The 20,858-nt window shown below is 41.5% G+C and overlaps 1 protein-coding gene across 6 annotated transcripts in view; it reads left to right on the forward strand.

Moving 5' to 3' along the window:
* Window positions 1-20,858, forward strand: part of LOC139726520 (uncharacterized) — a 99,015-nt gene extending 78,157 nt beyond the window's left edge. For all 6 annotated transcript variants that reach the window (XM_071637478.1, XM_071637481.1, XM_071637476.1 and 3 more), the window contains 11 exons: window positions 1,302-2,255; window positions 3,596-3,991; window positions 4,202-4,633; window positions 5,971-7,008; window positions 8,347-9,240; window positions 11,242-11,880; window positions 12,816-13,373; window positions 16,096-16,482; window positions 17,276-17,555; window positions 18,991-19,100; window positions 20,659-20,858. In XM_071637478.1, coding sequence (XP_071493579.1) covers window positions 1,302-2,255; window positions 3,596-3,991; window positions 4,202-4,633; window positions 5,971-7,008; window positions 8,347-9,240; window positions 11,242-11,880; window positions 12,816-13,373; window positions 16,096-16,482; window positions 17,276-17,555; window positions 18,991-19,100; window positions 20,659-20,843 — 5,873 coding nt within the window. In that variant the 3' untranslated portion in view covers window positions 20,844-20,858. The remainder of the gene's footprint in view (window positions 1-1,301; window positions 2,256-3,595; window positions 3,992-4,201; window positions 4,634-5,970; window positions 7,009-8,346; window positions 9,241-11,241; window positions 11,881-12,815; window positions 13,374-16,095; window positions 16,483-17,275; window positions 17,556-18,990; window positions 19,101-20,658) is intronic.

A 20,858-nucleotide genomic window follows, 5' to 3' on the forward strand; every position in this document is an offset into this window, starting at 1 on the left:
ACTACAATTCCGCTACAAATAGCTTTGGTCATGTTATGTTTTATTTATTCATTCTTTCACTCCTTCTTTACATTAATTAAAAAAAGATACACTGATAACACACATGTCAAAACAACAATGGTACATTTCTATAACATTTTCGTGTACGCAGTCATGACAGAGAAATAAACACATGAGACATGTTGTTTTGCTGGATTTGATGAAATCGGTATAGTAACAGAATAGTGGAGTGGTGTACTTCTCATGTTCTTTGTTTAGTTATGAGTGCTTGATCGATTTCTTTCTTTTTATAGTGTTGGTTTCGTACTTATACTAGATATCATTTGGTAAAATAGCAACAATTTAGAAACACCGGCCTTCATTGTTATCTGCAAGTGATGGTACAATTTTTCACGATATAACTCTTTATTTGGAAAGTGCCACTGTACCTGCTAGTGAACGGACACTTTTGCTATGGTGACTGCTGTCAAATAAGCCATGCCCAGCAAGTACAATACATTGCTACAACTTAAAAAAAAGAAGAAAAACACGGTTTCATTAGCTCAGCTACGTCTTCTTCTTTAAAATCGAAAGTATTCATGCTGTGTTCATTCTTTCAAACTTTGCTAAACGAAAACACGCAATTGCGTTATTGTTTAGTTATTTACAATATCAAAGTGTGTTATGAAGAGACATTTTCATACCCCAGTAGGCCTATACCTAAATAAGGAACATGTTATTCAATTTAGTCCCCCAAAATGTTAGGGTGTTTGTTATTCTTTCTTTCACGTCCATTTTAAATGTTGTTAATGCGTGGAAACCCTTTCGCAAAATGTCACTCCAAAAACGTTTTGACAAAACGGCCATATCATTCGGATGATGTTGGAATGTTCCAAGAACTCTCAGAAAATGTGCGATTGTGAGCATGGCTTATGATGATGCTACACAAAACTTATTCCGACAATATGGCTATCGAAAATCGAAAGAAAAGATAATATCCATGAATTCCAGGGAGTTAAAACTTGACGTTACCGAATTTTGCTAAAGTGGCTTCCATCATTTCCATCACTTCCTTGGAAGTAGGTAGACAGAACAATATCTTTTCACAAAAAATGTACATTGTCCAAAACGTTCTACTAATGAACTGTTAAATTCCCTTTCAACTCCGGAATGGTTGCTGTAAACTTAGTGATGCTCTTTGGTAGTCAGGATCTTTGTGTGTCAGGCTTATTGCAGAAAGATACAACAGAGAAATCTCCTGCTCAACTAAAACTATCAGAGAAGACTGATTTGAACACATTCTATGTCTCTCTTGTACACAGAGTGCGTTGAACAATGGATCAAAGTGTGCGCCTGGTCAATTTGGTTTGATGGTGAGAGTGGAAGCCAAATAGCGAGCGACGCTGATGGAGAGACTGAATTGGTGTCAGATATTCAGCACTATCCAGATTATCCTGACAACTGTGCTACCCCAGAGGATATAGAATGCCGGACAGTCGACACTGACGAATTTGCCAATGAAACTGACGATGGAGCGTTGTGCGATTTGAAAGGTCTGATATGTAAGAACCTACCGGGACTCCCCAGATGTCGTAACTACAAAATTCGCTTGCTTTGCTGTGTTTTGATACCCAAAGTCACATGTTCGACACGATCACCTCCTGAAACAACTGCTGCTCCAACAACAGCTGGGCCACCAGGCACAACAGCTGCACCTCCTGGTACAACTGGCGCACCGCCGGGCACCACAAGTGGACCACCAGGGACGACAGCTGGACCACCTAGTACAACTGCCGCGCCGCCAGGCACAACTGCCGGGCCTCCTGGTACCACTGCTGCACCACCAGGCACTACAATTGGTCCGCCAGGCACAACAGCTGGACCTCCAGGAACAACTGCTGCACCACCAGGCACTACAAGTGGACCCCCAGGCACAACTGCTGGGCCTCCTGGAACGACTGCTGCTCCACCAGGCACTACAAGTGGACCACCAGGCACAACTGCTGCACCACCAGGCACAACAACTGGGCCTCCAGGAACAACTGCTGCACCACCAGGCACTACAAGTGGACCACCAGGTACAACTGCTGGGCCTCCAGGAACAACTGCTGCACCACCAGGCACAACAACCGGGCCTCCTGGAACAACTGCTGCACCACCAGGCACAACAGCTGGGCCTCCTGGTACAACGTCTGCACCACCAGGTACCACTTCTGGACCACCGAGTACCACACCTGCTCCGCCACAAACAACTGGAGCACCGCCTTCAACAACAGGTGACCTTTTTCTTCCTTTTTTTCCCCAGTAAAACCAATACTACAATTCCGCTACAAATAGCTTTGGTCATGTTATGTTTTATTTATTCATTCTTTCACTCCTTCTTTACATTAATTAAAAAAAGATACACTGATAACACACATGTCAAAACAACAATGGTACATTTCTATAACATTTTCGTGTACGCAGTCATGACAGAGAAATAAACACATGAGACATGTTGTTTTGCTGGATTTGATGAAATCGGTATAGTAACAGAATAGTGGAGTGGTGTACTTCTCATGTTCTTTGTTTAGTTATGAGTGCTTGATCGATTTCTTTCGTTTTATAGTGTTGGTTTCGTACTTATACTAGATATCATTTGCTAAAATAGCAACAATTTAGAAACACCGGCCTTCATTGTTATCTGCAAGTGATGGTACAATTTTTCACGATATAACTCTTTATTTGGAAAGTGCCACTGTACCTGCTAGTGAACGGACACTTTTGCTATGGTGACTGCTGTCAAATAAGCCATGCCCAGCAAGTACAATACATTGCTACAACTTTAAAAAAGAAAGAAAAACACGGTTTCATTAGCTCAGCTACGTCTTCTTCTTTAAAATCCAAAGTATTCATGCTGTGTTCATTCTTTCAAACTTTGCTAAACGAAAACACGCAATTGCGTTATTGTTTAGTTATTTACAATATCAAAGTGTGTTATGAAGAGACATTTTCATACCCCAGTAGGCCTATACCTAAATAAGGAACATGTTATTCAATTTAGTCCCCCAAAATGTTAGGGTGTTTGTTATTCTTTCTTTCACGTCCATTTTAAATGTTGTTGATGCGTGGAAACCCTTTCGCAAAATGTCACTCCAAAAACGTTTTGACAAAACGGCCATATCATTCGGATGATGTTGGAATGTTCCAAGAACTCTCAGAAAATGTGCGATTGTGAGCATGGCTTATGATGATGCTACACAAAACTTATTCCGACAATATGGCTATCGAAAATCGAAAGAAAAGATAATATCCATGAATTCCAGGGAGTTAAAACTTGACGTTACCGAATTTTGCTAAAGTGGCTTCCATCATTTCCATCACTTCCTTGGAAGTAGGTAGACAGAACAATATTTTTTCACAAAAAATGTACATTGTCCAAAATGTTCTACTAATGAACTGTTAAATTCCCTTTCAACTCCGGAATGGTTGCTGTAAACTTAGTGATGCTCTTTGGTAGTCAGGATCTTTGTGTGTCAGGCTTATTGCAGAAAGATACAACAGAGAAATCTCCTGCTCAACTAAAACTATCAGAGAAGACTGATTTGAACACATTCTATGTCTCTCTTGTACACAGAGTGCGTTGAACAATGGATCAAAGTGTGCGCCTGGTCAATTTGGTTTGATGGTGAGAGTGGAAGCCAAATAGCGAGCGACGCTGATGGAGAGACTGAATTGGTGTCAGATATTCAGCACTATCCAGATTATCCTGACAACTGTGCTACCCCAGAGGACATAGAATGCCGGACAGTCGACACTGACGAATTTGCCAATGAAACTGACGATGGAGCGTTGTGCGATTTGAAAGGTCTGATATGTAAGAACCTACCGGGACTCCCCAGATGTCGTAACTACAAAATTCGCTTGCTTTGCTGTGTTTTGATACCCAAAGTCACATGTTCGACACGATCACCTCCTGAAACAACTGCTGCTCCAACAACAGCTGGGCCACCAGGCACAACAGCTGCGCCTCCTGGTACAACTGGCGCACCGCCGGGCACCACAAGTGGACCGCCAGGGACGACAGCTGGACCACCTAGTACAACTGCCGCGCCGCCAGGCACAACTGCCGAGCCTCCTGGTACCACTGTTGCACCACCAGGGACAACAGCTGCGCCTCCTGGTACAACTGGTGCACCGCCGGGCACCACAAGTGGACCACCAGGGACGACAGCTGGACCACCTAGTACAACTGCCGCGCCGCCAGGCACAACTGCCGGGCCTCCTGGTACCACTGTTGCACCACCAGGCACTACAATTGGACCACCAGGCACAACTGCTGGGCCTCCTGGAACGACTGCTGCTCCACCAGGCACTACAAGTGGACCACCAGGAACAACTGCTGCACCACCAGGCACAACAGCTGGGCCTCCAGGAACAACTGCTGCTCCACCAGGCACTACAAGTGGACCACCAGGTACAACTGCCAGGCCTCCTGGAACAACTGCTGCACCACCAGGCACAACAACCGGGCCTCCTGGAACAACTGCTGCACCACCAGGCACAACAGCTGGGCCTCCTGGTACAACGTCTGCACCACCAGGTACCACTTCTGGACCACCGAGTACCACACCTGCTCCGCCACAAACAACTGGAGCACCGCCTTCAACAACAGGTGACCTTTTTCTTTCTTTTTTCCCCAGTAAAAACAATACTACAATTCCGCTACAAATAGCTTTGGTCATGTTATGTTTTATTTATTCATTCTTTCAATCCTTCTTTACATTAATTTAAAAAAAATACACTGATAACACACATGTCAAAACAACAATGGTACATTTCTATAACATTTTCGTGTACGCAGTCGTGACAGAGAAATAAACACATGAGACATGTTGTTTTGCTGGATTTGATGAAATCGGTATAGTAACAGAATAGTGGAGTGGTATACTTCTCATGTTCTTTGTTTTGTTATGAGTGCTTGATCGATTTCTTTCTTTTTATAGTGTTGGTTTCATACTTATACTAGATATCATTTGCTAAAATAGCAACAATTTAGAAACACCGGCCTTCATTGTTATCTGCAAATGATGGTACAATTTTTCACGATATAACTCTTTATTTGGAAAGTGCCACTGTACCTGCTAGTGAACGGACACTTTTGCTATGGTGACTGCTGTCAAATAAGCCATGCCCAGCAAGTACAATACATTGCTACAACTTAAAAAAAAAGAAAAACACGGTTTCATTAGCTCAGCTACGTCTTCTTCTTTAAAATCCAAAGTGTTCAAGCTGTGCTCATTCTTTCAAACTTTGCTAAACGAAAACACGCAATTGCGTTATTGTTTAGTTATTTACAATATCAAAGTGTGTTATGAAGAGACAATTTCATACCCTAGTAGGCCTATACCTAAATAAGGAACATATTATTTAATTTAGTCCCCCAAAATGTTAGGGTGTTTGTTATTCTTTCTTTCACGTCCATTTTAAATGTTGTTGATGCGTGGAAACCCTTTCGCAAAATGTCACTCCAAAAACGTTTTGACAAAACGGCCATATCATTCGGATGATGTTGGAATGTTCCAAGAACTCTCAGAAAATGTGCGATTGTGAGCATGGCTTATGATGATGCTACACAAAACTTATTCCGACAATATGGCTATCGAAAATCGAAAGAAAAGATAATATCCATGAATTCCAGGGAGTTAAAACTTGACGCTACCGAATTTTGCTAAAGTGGCTTCCATCATTTCCATCACTTCCTTGGAAGTAGGTAGACAGAACAATATCTTTTCACAAAAAATGTACATTGTCCAAAACGTTCTACTAATGAACTGTTAAATTCCCTTTCAACTCCGGAATGGTTGCTGTAAACTTAGTGATGCTCTTTGGTAGTCAGGATCTTTGTGTGTCAGGCTTATTGCAGAAAGATACAACAGAGAAATCTCCTGCTCAACTAAAACTATCAGAGAAGACTGATTTGAACAAATTCTATGTCTCTCTTGTACACAGAGTGCGTTGAACAATGGATCAAAGTGTGCGCCTGGTCAATTTGGTTTGATGGTGAGAGTGGAAGCCAAATAGCGAGCGACGCTGATGGAGAGACTGAATTGGTGTCAGATATTCAGCACTATCCAGATTATCCTGACAACTGCGCTACCCCAGAGGATATAGAATGCCGGACAGTCGACACTGACGAATTTGCCAATGAAACTGACGATGGAGCGTTGTGCGATTTGAAAGGTCTGATATGTAAGAATCTACCGGGACTCCCCAGATGTCGTAACTACAAAATTCGCTTGCTTTGCTGTGTTTTGATACCCAAAGTCACATGTTCGACACGATCACCTCCTGAAACAACTGCTGTTCCAACAACAGCTGGACCACCAGGGACAACAGCTGCGCCTCCTGGTACAACTGGTGCACCGCCGGGCACCACAAGTGGACCACCAGGGACGACAGCTGGACCACCTAGTACAACTGCCGCGCCGCCAGGCACAACTGCCGGGCCTCCTGGTACCACTGTTGCACCACCAGGCACTACAATTGGACCACCAGGCACAACTGCTGGGCCTCCTGGAACGACTGCTGCTCCACCAGGCACTACAAGTGGACCACCAGGAACAACTGCTGCACCACCAGGCACAACAGCTGGGCCTCCAGGAACAACTGCTGCACCACCAGGCACTACAAGTGGACCCCCAGGCACAACTGCTGGGCCTCCTGGAACGACTGCTGCTCCACCAGGCACTACAAGTGGACCACCAGGAACAACTGCTGCACCACCAGGCACAACAGCTGGGCCTCCAGGAACAACTGCTGCTCCACCAGGCACTACAAGTGGACCACCAGGTACAACTGCCAGGCCTCCTGGAACAACTGCTGCACCACCAGGCACAACAACCGGGCCTCCTGGAACAACTGCTGCACCACCAGGCACAACAGCTGGGCCTCCTGGTACAACGTCTGCACCACCAGGTACCACTTCTGGACCACCGAGTACCACACCTGCTCCGCCACAAACAACTGGAGCACCGCCTTCAACAACAGGTGACCTTTTTCTTTCTTTTTTCCCCAGTAAAAACAATACTACAATTCCGCTACAAATAGCTTTGGTCATGTTATGTTTTATTTATTCATTCTTTCACTCCTTCTTTACATTAATTTAAAAAAAATACACTGATAACACACATGTCAAAACAACAATGGTACATTTCTATAACATTTTCGTGTACGCAGTCGTGACAGAGAAATAAACACATGAGACATGTTGTTTTGCTGGATTTGATGAAATCGGTATAGTAACAGAATAGTGGAGTGGTATACTTCTCATGTTCTTTGTTTTGTTATGAGTGCTTGATCGATTTCTTTCTTTTTATAGTGTTGGTTTCATACTTATACTAGATATCATTTGCTAAAATAGCAACAATTTAGAAACACCGGCCTTCATTGTTATCTGCAAATGATGGTACAATTTTTCACGATATAACTCTTTATTTGGAAAGTGCCACTGTACCTGCTAGTGAACGGACACTTTTGCTATGGTGACTGCTGTCAAATAAGCCATGCCCAGCAAGTACAATACATTGCTACAACTTAAAAAAAAAAGAAAAACACGGTTTCATTAGCTCAGCTACGTCTTCTTCTTTAAAATCCAAAGTGTTCAAGCTGTGCTCATTCTTTCAAACTTTGCTAAACGAAAACACGCAACTGCGTTATTGTTTAGTTATTTACAATATCAAAGTGTGTTATGAAGAGACAATTTCATACCCTAGTAGGCCTATACCTAAATAAGGAACATATTATTTAATTTAGTCCCCCAAAATGTTAGGGTGTTTGTTATTCTTTCTTTCATGTCCATTTTAAATGTTGTTAATGCGTGGAAACCCTTTCGCAAAATGTCACTCCAAAAACGTTTTGACAAAACGGCCATATCATTCGGATGATGTTGGAATGTTCCAAGAACTCTCAGAAAATGTGCGATTGTGAGCATGGCTTATGATGATGCTACACAAAACTTATTCCGACAATATGGCTATCGAAAATCGAAAGAAAAGATAATATCCATGAATTCCAGGGAGTTAAAACTTGACGCTACCGAATTTTGCTAAAGTGGCTTCCATCATTTCCATCACTTCCTTGGAAGTAGGTAGACAGAACAATATCTTTTCACAAAAAATGTACATTGTCCAAAACGTTTTACTAATGAACTGTTAAATTCCCTTTCAACTCCGGAATGGTTGCTGTAAACTTAGTGATGCTCTTTGGTAGTCAGGATCTTTGTGTGTCAGGCTTATTGCAGAAAGATACAACAGAGAAATCTCCTGCTCAACTAAAACTATCAGAGAAGACTGATTTGAACAAATTCTATGTCTCTCTTGTACACAGAGTGCGTTGAACAATGGATCAAAGTGTGCGCCTGGTCAATTTGGTTTGATGGTGAGAGTGGAAGCCAAATAGCGAGCGACGCTGATGGAGAGACTGAATTGGTGTCAGATATTCAGCACTATCCAGATTATCCTGACAACTGCGCTACCCCAGAGGATATAGAATGCCGGACAGTCGACACTGACGAATTTGCCAATGAAACTGACGATGGAGCGTTGTGCGATTTGAAAGGTCTGATATGTAAGAACCTACCGGGACTCCCCAGATGTCGTAACTACAAAATTCGCTTGCTTTGCTGTGTTTTGATACCCAAAGTCACATGTTCGACACGATCACCTCCTGAAACAACTGCTGTTCCAACAACAGCTGGACCACCAGGGACAACAGCTGCGCCTCCTGGTACAACTGGTGCACCGCCGGGCACCACAAGTGGACCACCAGGGACGACAGCTGGACCACCTAGTACAACTGCCGCGCCGCCAGGCACAACTGCCGGGCCTCCTGGTACCACTGCTGCACCACCAGGCACTACAATTGGTCCGCCAGGCACAACAGCTGGACCTCCAGGAACAACTGCTGCACCACCAGGCACTACAAGTGGACCACCAGGCACAACTGGTGGGCCTCCTGGAACAACTGCTGCACCACCAGGCACTACAAGTGGACCACCAGGCACAACTGCTGCACCTCCAGGTACAACAGCTGGGCCTCCAGGAACAACTGCTGCACCACCAGGCACAACTGCTGGGCCTCCTGGAACAACTGCTGCACCACCAGGCACAACAGCAGGGCCTCCTGGAACAACTGCTGCACCATCAGGCACAACAGCTGGACCTCCTGGTACAACGTCTGCACCACCAGGTACCACTTCTGGACCACCGCCTTCAACAACAGGTGACCTTTTTCTTCTTCTTTTTTTTTCTAGTAAAACCAATACCACCATTCCGCTACAAATAGCTTCAGTCATGTTATGTTTTATTTGTGACCCGCTACAACAAAAGGATCCTAAAGTCGCTGATGGCTGAGCCGAGAAAATTCAGTTTGAAGTCAGATCATCAAAATCTTTCAAAACGATCAGATTTCTGTTTTTGGCAAAATTTTGTAGGCTAATGTATCGTCTATCATCTGAAGAAATTGCGAAGCTAAATGATCAAAGGAAAGGCAAGAAATAAGCGTTTTTCTGGGCCATGATTTTCTGACTTCCAGTTGAACAGAAACATGTCCGAAGATTTGGATTTACCCCCGCAGATAGACTCCGCCCCTAGCAACAAGCTATTGATCTTATTGGTTAGTGCATAGCACCCTGGTTACTGATTGGTCGTGCGTAGACAGCTGGCGCTAAGCTTGAATGAACATTGCGGAGGTTGCTATGAGCAGGCCTTCTATTTGGAAGAGTTGAAAACTGTCTTACCTTCCCTTGATCACGATTGCATCGGAACAAAAACTGTGAAGGCGGTCTTCTCGAAACGCTGATTTCATAGACCACTCGACATGGTCTCATAAAATCACCAATATCTCCGCAACCGAGTACTTTTATGAGTCGTGTTCTATACGAAATTAAAGCGGAAAAGTAAGGGCATAATGTCATGAAAATTTCAGAAAATTGTCTTCCCCCGACTTTTGGGTCCTTTGGTATAGCAGGTCACATTTATTCATTGTTTCATTCCTTCTTTACATTAATTAAAAAGAATATACACGGATAACACACATGTCAAAACAACAATGGTACATTTCTATAACATTTTCGTGTACGCAGTCATGACAGAGAAGTAAACACATGAGACATGTTGTTTTGCTGGATTTGATGAAATCGGTATAGTAACAGAATAGTGGAGTGGTATACTTCTCATGTTCTTTGTTTTGTTATGAGTGCTTGATCGATTTCTTTCTTTTTATAGTGTTGGTTTCCTACTTATACTATATATCATTTGCTAAAATAGCAACAATTTAGAAACACCGGCCTTCATTGTTATCTGCAAGTGATGGTACAATTTTTCACGATATAACTCTTTATTTGGAAAGTGCCACTGTACCTGCTAGTGAATGGACACTTTTGCTTTGGTGACTGCTGTCAAATAAGCCATGCCCAGCAAGTACAATATATTATTACAACTTTCAACAACAACAAAAATACGGTTTCATTAGCTCAGCTACGTCTTCTTCTTTAAAATCCAAAGTATTTAGGCTGTGTCCAATCTTTCAAACTTTGCTAAAAGAAAACACGTAATAACGTTATTGTTTAGTTATTCACAATATCTAAGTGTGTTATGAAGAGACATTTTCATACCTTAGTATACCTAAATAAGGAATTTGTTATATAATTTAGTCCCCCAAAATGTTAGGGTGTTCATTATTGTTTCTTTCACGTCCATTTTAAATGTTTTTAATGCGTGGAAACCCTTTCTCAAAAAGTCGCTCTAAAAACGTTTTGAGAAAACGGCCATATCATTCGGATGATGTTTGAATGTTCCAAGAACTCACAGAAAATGTGCGATGCGATTGTGAGCATGGCTTATGGTGATGCTACACAAAAGTTATTCCGATAATATGGCTATCGAAAAACAAAAGAAATGATAATATCCATGAATTTCCGGGAGTTAAAACGTGACGTTAATGATTTTGCCAAAGTGACGTGCATCATTTTCATCGACTGCGTTAAAATAGGTGGATAGAACTATATCTTTTCACAAGAAATGAATGTTGTCCGAAGCGCTCCACTAATGAATGGTTAAATCCCCTTTCAACTCCGCAATTGTTGCTATTTGTTAGTCAGGATCTATGTTTGTCAGGCTTATTGCAGAAAATTACTAAAGAGAAATCTTCTACACAAGCATGACAAGTAAAACTGAAAGAGAAGACTGATTTGAACAAATTCTATGTCTCTCTTGTACACAGAGTGCGTTGAACAATGGATCAAAGTGTGCGCCTGGTCAATTTGGTTTGATGGTGAGAGTGGAAGCCAAATAGCGAGCGACGCTGATGGAGAGACTGAATTGGTGTCAGATATTCAGCACTATCCAGAATATCCTGACAACTGTGCTACCCCAGAAGATATAGAATGCCGAACAGTCGACACTGACGAATTTGCCAATGAGACTGACGATGGAGCGTTGTGCGATTTGAAAGGTCTGATATGTAAGAACCTACCGGGACTCCCCAGATGTCGTAACTACAAAATTCGCTTGCTTTGCTGTGTTTTGATACCTAAAGTCACATGTTCGACACGAGCACCTCCTGAAACAACTGCTGCTCCAACAACAGCTGGGCCACCAGGCACAACAGCTGCGCCTCCTGGTACAACTGCCGCGCCGCCAGGCACAACTGCCGGGCCTCCTGGTACCACTGTTGCACCACCAGGCACTACAATTGGTCCGCCAGGCACAACAGCTAGCCCTCCTGGTACCACTGCTGCACCACCGGGCACAACAGCTGCGCCTCCTGGTACAACTGCTGCACCACCAGGTACCACTTCTGGACCGCCGGGTACCACAGCTGCTCCGCCAGAAACAACTGGAGCACCGCCTTCAACAACCGGTGACATTTTTCTTCTTTTGTTTTCAGCAAAACTAATACTAACATTTCGCTAAAAATAACCTCGGTCATGTCATGTCTTTTTTATTCATTCGTTCATTCCCTCTTTATCTTTATTTTCAAACAATATACACGGATAACACAAACGTCGAAACAATGGTACATTCCTGTAACATTGTCATGTACGCACACTAACGCACTGATAACAGAGAAGTAAAGACAAGATGAGACATGTTTTTTTTTATTTTGGAATGTGAGAAAATCGGTATGGTAACAGAATAGTCGAGGGGTATACTTCTCATGTTCTTTGTTTAGTTATGAGTACTCGGTCGATATCTTTCTTTTCATGGTGTTGGTTGCCTACTTATACTAGATATCATTTGCTGAAATGATAACAATTTAAAACATCGACCTTTCTTGTTATCTGCAAATGATGGTACAATTTTTCAAAATACAACTGTCTATTTGGAAACTGCCACTTTATCTAGTAGTGAATTGACACTTTTGCTATGGTGACTGCTGTCAAATAAGCCATGCCCAGCAAGTATAAAACATTGGTAGAACTTTCAAAAAACAACAACCCACGGTTTCATTAGCTCCGCTACGTCTTCTTCATGTATTACCGTCCACAAAGGATTTTGGTTAGGTATGCTCCGTCTTCGTTTTTAAAGAATATTTAAGAAACGTTTTTGTTAAGCCTGCCACGTCTTCGTGATTGGTTTCTATATCATCAATATTCACTGATATTCAAGTGAGGAAATCTAATATTTTCAAAACTAGTGCAAAATAGCTAAAAATCTTTGAAATCCAAAGTATTTGTGCAGGGCTATTTGTGTGTCAGGCTTATTGCAGAAAGATACAACAGAGAAATCTCCTGCTCAACTAAAACTATCAGAGAAGACTGATTTGAACGAATTCTATGTCTCTCTTGTACACAGAGTGCGTTGAACAATGGATCAAAGTGTGCGCCTGGTCAATTTGGTTTGATGGTGAGAGTGGAAGCCAAATAGCGAGCGACGCTGATGGAGAGACTGAATTGGTGTCAGATATTCAGCACTATCCAGAATATCCTGACAACTGCGCTACCCCAGAAGATATAGAATGCCGGACAGTCGACACTGACGAATTTGCCAATGAAACTGACGATGGAGCGTTGTGCGATTTGAACGGTCTGATATGTAAAAACCTACCGGGACTCCCCAGATGTCGTAACTACAAAATTCGCTTGCTTTGCTGTGTTTTGATACCCAAAGTCACATGTTCGACACGATCACCTCCTGAAACAACTGCTGCTCCAACAACAGCTGCGCCTCCTGGTACAACTGGCACACCGCCGGGCACCACAAGTGGACCACCAGGGACGACATCTGGACCTCCTGGTACCACTGTTGCACCACCAGGCACTACAATTGGACCACCAGGCACAACAACTTGGCCTCCCGGTTCAACTGATGCCGGACCACCGCCGACATTTACATCACCGCCTTCTACAACAAGTGATTTCTCTTTTTTTTTTGTCAAGAAACGAATATTAAGATGTGCCGCAACCTATCCTTTAAATTTATTGTGTATTCTTTTCACATGATAACAGCAAAGTAAGCATGTAGCATTTTTTGGCTGGTGAATTGCTTTATGGAATAATAGCTTTTAAATACAAGAGGTGCCCACACTCTACAACCATTGTCTTTTTAGTGGGTCCCTCTGTTTTGTTTCTCACATAGTGCATATTGACAATTTATTCACTTTCGTTACCTCAGCAAATATTGCAATGTATCGATACTGTTTTTTCTATTATTGTTGTTTTCTCTGTACAAATTTCCATGCAATGTTTCTGTCACTCAAGACAGTGAGATTTACGTTTGTATATTATGGTGGAAAAACGAATAGAATTTGAACTTGAACTTGAACTTGAATAATTCTGCTACAGAACCAGTCGTTTTGTTGAGTAAACCATATTTCATTGTTTTGGTTATTGAATAAATGCTTTAGTGCAGTTTCCCCACCTAGACTCCGGCTTCAGGAGCCGGTTTTCCTGCTTTAATAAAATCCAAAACAACAACTACTAACCTTTTTTCAACTATCCCGGTTAATGTTTCACCTATCAATAATTCCTTTATTGGAGATCAATGGTAATCCTTTAACACATTATTTCAGTATAGTCCGTGGCGTTGGAGACAATGTTTAACACTTTCATCATCTTTAGTTGACCGTAAATATTTTCTTGGGGCTTCTCTTAGGTTGTTGCTTACTTGGTTGCTGACGATTACCTACGCGGAAAACATGACAAGATAATAGCGATCTGTTTGTGGTTTCGTCCTACATAATTATAGTTAGCTTTTTTTTTTGACGAGAGATGACATGTCTACGGGTTTTTACCAGTGAACGGGGAATCTGAATTATTCTCTAACCATTGAAGTGATACACACTTAGCTGTTAAACTTGTTGACTTGGGTTTTACCTTTGGCTGTACAGCTAAAGAAACAGCTAAATGTGGTACGTGAGTGCTACATAACAGGATAGATGATTCACATAGAGGATGGAAATTTGAACAACAATTTCCTTGAAAAAGCTTGCTTAACTGTTCTCTCCAGCGAATCAGCCATATAATTCATCATTTTGCTCCCACTGTTCAATCAACTCAAGTCACTTTTTGCGCCTACTCGTCTCGATTCCGTGGCACACTCAGAAAAAAAAAACCACTGAAATGAAATGAATCCAAATCCGTCTCGTGTAGTTAGAGAATCTCTATCAATGTCATGTTTTTACTCGATTTGAAAAAAAAAATACTTGTCCTTCTTCTAATAAAGTATTGTGGTCGAACAATCATGTATGTCTTGACATTCTTGCCACAAGTACAGCTACATGTGATGAAAAAGAGTATTGCACTCAGCATTTAGCTGAAACAGTTTGGGCATCGTTCTCTAAATTCAAATCGTTTAATTCGAACTTCTTCTTTTTTTAATTTTTTGAACAGAATGCACAAAGTAATGATTGAAGTCATATTATCTGTTAAAAAAAGATAAAACACAGTTTGAAGTAAATTTCGGTCTTAGTTTCTAGGAGATCGATAAGAGCCCCAACCAAAAAAAAAAAAAAAAAATCATGTACTTGTCTTCACCGCTGAATTCGAAGGTTTAAACTGTACATTTAAAGATATAATCATAGCTTGAAAGACATTTAATGAAATCGGAAATAGAGGTGTTTTTAAGCCAGCCTCAGTTATGACAATTTCCGACTTCACGAAAAAGATTTGTGCAACATAAAGCATGGAGAATACCATTCTCCTTTCAATTTCGAAAACCTACCGAAACTCGCCAAACATGCCTGATATTTGTGACGTCACTGAATGGCTTCAGCAAGCAAAAGCAGATTATGTCCTATAGGCAATGCACAGATTCAAAGGTGTAACTGTTTTCGTAGGTGAGCATTGTATTGATATTTAGCCGGGATAAATGCCGTACCAGTGCAGGCTGAATCTAACGCTCTCCCGTCTCATTTGAATTATCTGCTTTAAAATCACCAACAGTAACGACAATCTTTCAAATAGAAGGTAAAATTCCATATCTCTCATGCACTTGAACGCCCCGAACACTTTTGCCAGTCTTTGTCAGCACTCACTTGGCTTTGCTACTGTTTGAGTTTTGCACCCAGCCTCACCGCGGCAACGTGCGCTTTGCTGTTCATTCACACTCAACATTGTTAGGCAGGCTTTACAAACTCGAAATTGCGATGTCCCTTGCAAAAACTTGAAATAATGCCTTTCCAATGATGGTTTCTTAGCTGGGCACTGGTATTGTAGCAGTCTGTTTTAACTTTTCTTTCGAAGAATATTACAATTAGCCTAATTCGAAATGAAATAACCGCCTCTTCAGTCAAAATGAAAGCACTTTTTTTTTAGCTATGACACGTCGGCTGCTACTGGTAGATTGGTCAATTTTACTACGTCAGTACAAACTTCGCTGAATTTTCTAGAATATGTCCGATGTGCTTTCATTATTAGGCAGACATCGGATGAATTTTCTTTTTGCTCATGTTGCATTCTCCGTTGAGGAATGAGCAAAAATCTTACATTTTGTCATTTTCAAGAGTCGTATATATATATATATATATATATATATATATATATATATAATTTGTGACACGTTGTGAATTTCTTTGAATTTCCAATGCGATCGGCCTGCATTCTGTTCAAGTACATCTCAACATTTTTTCCCACAGAATGCGTAACCAGCTGGGTTTTTGTCTGCGTCTGGTCCGTGTGGTTCGACGACGATCGAGGCATCCAGTCCCAATACGCGCCGCAGGAGGAGGTTGAGCTGCTGGCCGACATCAGGCATCTGCCAGACTTCCCGCAGGAGTGCGAGAACCCGCGCGACATTGAGTGTCGAACGGTCGACACGCACATCTTCGCCAACGAGACGAGCGATGGGGCCACTTGTGACATCAAGACGGGTCTCCAGTGCCAGAACTACCCACGCATGCCGACATGCAACGACTATGAGGTCAGGTTCGAATGCTGCAGAAAGCACTACACAGTTACCTGTGTGACGCCGGAGCCTCCAACCACAACGTCCGTCACAACGTCCCCTGAACAGACAACTGAAGGTTTGACAGTCTTTCCATCATTATTCTATCTAACAGATCTCGTGTATCCTCATCTGACCCCTTTCATTTCCAAATTGTACAAATGCTTTCATCTGTTTTTAACAACCTGTGATGAAGTATTCTACCCATCCTTCATAACTGTAAGCTATTTTGCAACGTGGTTGGAAAATATTCTTTTGGGTTGAAACAGAAGGGAAAGAATAATCTAATAAAAAATTGAAAACAAATCGTTAGAACAAATCACATGTTTTACTTTCAGCAGGAGTTACTCTTTCAATATGGACTGTCAGACAGGTACCCTTGCAAAAAGGCGCAGACATTAAAGCCGTGCAAACGGTTAGACATTGTAATCTGGTAGCGATTTGCAATGAAATTTACCAGTGGCTTTTTGACAAAGGGAAGTAGTTTGATATTTTCATTACCAACTGTGCGAGTTTCACAAAATATAATCGTTTTATCGTTGCAATGATGATTATTTGCTTTACTTATGGGAGAATGTGTCATTCCCCACACCCAAGACAGCTTCTGTAGGCTTACACTTCAACAACGATTTGCTTGCAACCGACTTTAAACTGATGTCCTAACAAAAGCAAAGAAATAAGCAATCAAGCAAAATAAGATAAAACATGGTGCCTAGCATATATTAGTGGTAAGGCTATAGAGTCTAGAAAATTTGAAAATATCATATTCTGTTAGCAGATATTCGTCCATCTTATAAATGTGGCTTTCGTGGCGGCTTGACAAAATGTAGTATGTATCAATATCCGACTCATATTACTTCATGAATCTACAGGTTGCCACATTGAGGAGGTGTGCGAGTGGACACCTTGGTGTGACGATGAGGAGCCTGACGGTAAGGTGACCCCGTACGATGTCGGCGAATTTGAGATCATTGACGACTGCCGCGCGAAGATCGATTTTTGCGAGGAGCCGTCTGACATCGAATGCCAGATGTCGCAGTTCCCCAATCTCGACACCAGCATCGTACCGCAAGAAGTCACGTGCGACGTCGATTTCGGTCTCGTTTGTCTTCATTCCGAATCGCAACCAAGCTGTCTGGACTTCCGCATCAGGTCTGTTTTTTTTTCTTTCAACCTTTAACCTCTCTATATTCCGCTCACATGAGCCAAAGGCTCGAGTGAGCTGTTGCGATTATTCGTCTTGCGTGTGTCTTGCGTAAACTCTTTGCATAAAAAAAAAAATGACGGATTTTCATCATACTTGGCAAGTAGTATACATGGGATTGTAGGATCTCAACTAATTCAAATGGGCGCCATGTCCTCTGGGGTGCCTCTAGAGGCATAGGGCTTTGTCAAGTCAATGGCAGATATAAATCAAAAGAAAAGATGCATCGCTACCATTGACGAAGCATCTTTTATTTTGATTTATATCTGCTTCAAAATAAAATCTGCCATTGACTTGATAAAGCCCTATGGGTGAAAATTCGTCAGAACTACGTCTCTCACGGAGTTTTCATATTGAACTACTGTTGTGAATATATTTGATATATATTATATATATTTCGTTGCCATCCAAGCTTGTTACCATCGGCTAGTGTAAACAAATCCATAATGATTTTTTCATACACGTAGTCAGTTTTCTTTATTTTGCCATAAACCGTCAAGACAGTAGTAGAGTAGCCTTGTCCGAATACGCATAACAATGTCGAAATTTAAGAGCCTGGACATTGTTCCAAGTTAAACATGACACTGCTTGAAACCAGTGATAGCCTGGTGGTAGTGTCACTGCACTTAAAGCAATAGATCAAAGGTTAGATTTCCACTAGTTCCTTTTTCCGACATGTTTGTTAAGATATAGATCAGCAGTTGCGATCTTAAAATTTAATTTGTACAGATGGGGACCGTTGATACAAATCTTCATAACCCTTTTAGTTATAACATATTTTCATCCAAATTCCTCTCAATCAAAATGCACTTTCCATTATTTTCAAAGTTTCTTTTTCAATGTCTCCCTGACTGCATATCCGCAGTTGCTATGTTTGGTCCCCCACCCTCCCCCCCCCAAAAAAAAAAACCAACAACAACAACAAAAGAACGCTACAGCATATATGACCGCCCCTCAAAAAGTAGACCAAAATGAATTTTCCTATTCTATACAATTGTAAAATTCAAACTGTATGTACTGACACTATATACCTGTGTAACCTGTTAAAATTTGACAATCCTAACCCATTAAAAAATAATTGAAATTATATATAGAGATAATCAACAATTTGAGTCGGTCAACCCAAAGGACAAATTTTGGATTTGGAGCCGGGTGGTCACATTATGCTTTCCCATGAAAAGCTGCAGTGCTGTACAGATATATCACCATTCTTTCTTTTTAAAGAATTTGCGGAGTAACCTACGGATGATACGAATGTACTTGTCGCAACCCCCCCCCCCCCAACCAGGGCATATTCAAGATGTGAGATAGCTTGCACCCCTCTTAGTTGTATTCGAACAATCCGTGTATACCTTGAATTTTTCTATCGGTTCAACATTTTAGGTTCCTGTGTTGCCAGAATGTGACCGTTGGTCCTAACTGCCCTACCACTTTGCCGGTTACTGAGACTACCACGGAAGAAGAGCAAACGCCTACTCCAACGCCAACACCAGGTGAGACATGCTATCAGCGCGGCAGCTGTGCCTGGTCTGTTTTTATCAGTTCCAGCAGCCGCCCTCGGGTGCCTGTCTTTTAAAAACGGCCAATATATACATTGTTCATCACACTGCATCATTTGCTAAAAAAACAAAAACAAAGCAAAACAAATAATCCCAAAATAAAGCAAAACAAAACAAAAAACAAAAACAAATCGAAACTAAAACAAAGTCAAGGACAAAACGAAATAAACAAACAAAGAAATAAACAAATGTCATTCCGTGTAAAAAAAAACGAAATAAACAAACGTGAAATGAACAAGATGCCATTCCATGAAGTATTCAGCTGCTTTGGAGTATTTTGGCTTTAATTAAAATTTTGTTGTAATAAAGAGATCGTTTGGTTTGTTTATTTTTTTCTGGATGCACTGTACTTTCGAGCTCTGACAGTTATCAAAGGGATGAAACATTTTATATTTTCATATAGTCAACACTATCTGTATAAGTTTGTAATGGCAATGATATCAATAACAGTGACATTGGCGATGATTCTCATTACAATTATCTCATAACTGTCAGCATTTTAATTGTTATCATCGTTATTGGTATACCAGCGGCAGAAGTATACTCTGAATATTGAAATGATTTTGTTAATACAGTGTAGACCTATACAATTCGTTGTTTCACGACATGTCTATCCCATGCGTATATAAGCCACTTCGGAGTTCCACTCTGCGCATGAGCAGAACAAACGGTAATTTGTACAACAGGCATGTTGGTTTTTAAAGGAAACCAAAACCCATAGAGAAATGTGGATTGAGTGAAAGCAGCAATATTAGTAGAACACGCATCAGTGAAAGTTTGAGGAAAATCGGACAATCGATGCAAAAGTTATGAATTTTTAAAGTTTTGGTGTTGGAACCGCTGGATGAGGAGACTACTAGAGGTTATGACGTCATGTGTGGACAACAATAGTAAAGAAAATATAAAGGGCGTTCCACAAAAATATTCATTTTTCATGAGAATCACACATTCCATCAACTTGATGCTGACATATGTTAAGGGTAGTAATTATTCCCCTGCTTTCTGAAAGCGGTTAGTCAAGTGCTCTTTCATTATGCTAGAAAAGTGAAAGCATATTGAATTTTCTTTCACTGCGATTAGTATCTGTGATGTAATGATTGTTCATGTAGCTCGTATAAAGTTGCTCCCCAGCACATCCACCTGACAGCAGAAGTGGTATTTGGCAATATCAATAGAAAGAGATTGGTAATACATTCAATACAAAGTACTGAAATGGAAGCTTTCCCGAGTGTTAATTGACGGATCATTGTGGTCATCTGGTCTACGCAAGTTGATTCTTTGTTTGAACAGGATTGATAAATTCCAAAAACTATTAAATCTTAAAGCTTATGCACGATGTAGCTCTGAAAACGAGTGAAGTGCCCCGTACCGATTAAAACAAGGGAGGTCATTCGTACGAATGTGCCCATGAGCTAACTCCGAAATGGCTTATTGTAATTGTCCAGTGCCGCACACTTTCCTCCAACCCATCCACTTCTTTCTTCCACCCTAGTTGTCACCGAAGAATCCACCACGCCACCTAAGGACGTCTGCTCCAGTCGCACTAGTTCGGAGTCTACCCTCATCTCGTACAGGAACTGTACCTCCATGGAGCCGGTCTACCTGACGGAGTGCGCCGGGAATTGCCCGTCGACCTATTCTTTTGACTCGGTGTGTTCGAAGTCTTTGTACTACTAAAAGAGCAGATAAGCC

This window comes from Diadema antillarum, unplaced genomic scaffold (assembly GCF_040938485.1).
Source record: "Diadema antillarum isolate AM-2024a unplaced genomic scaffold, OU_Dant_1.0 seq00000086_RagTag, whole genome shotgun sequence".
In the NCBI taxonomy this organism is placed as follows: domain Eukaryota; kingdom Metazoa; phylum Echinodermata; class Echinoidea; order Diadematoida; family Diadematidae; genus Diadema; species Diadema antillarum.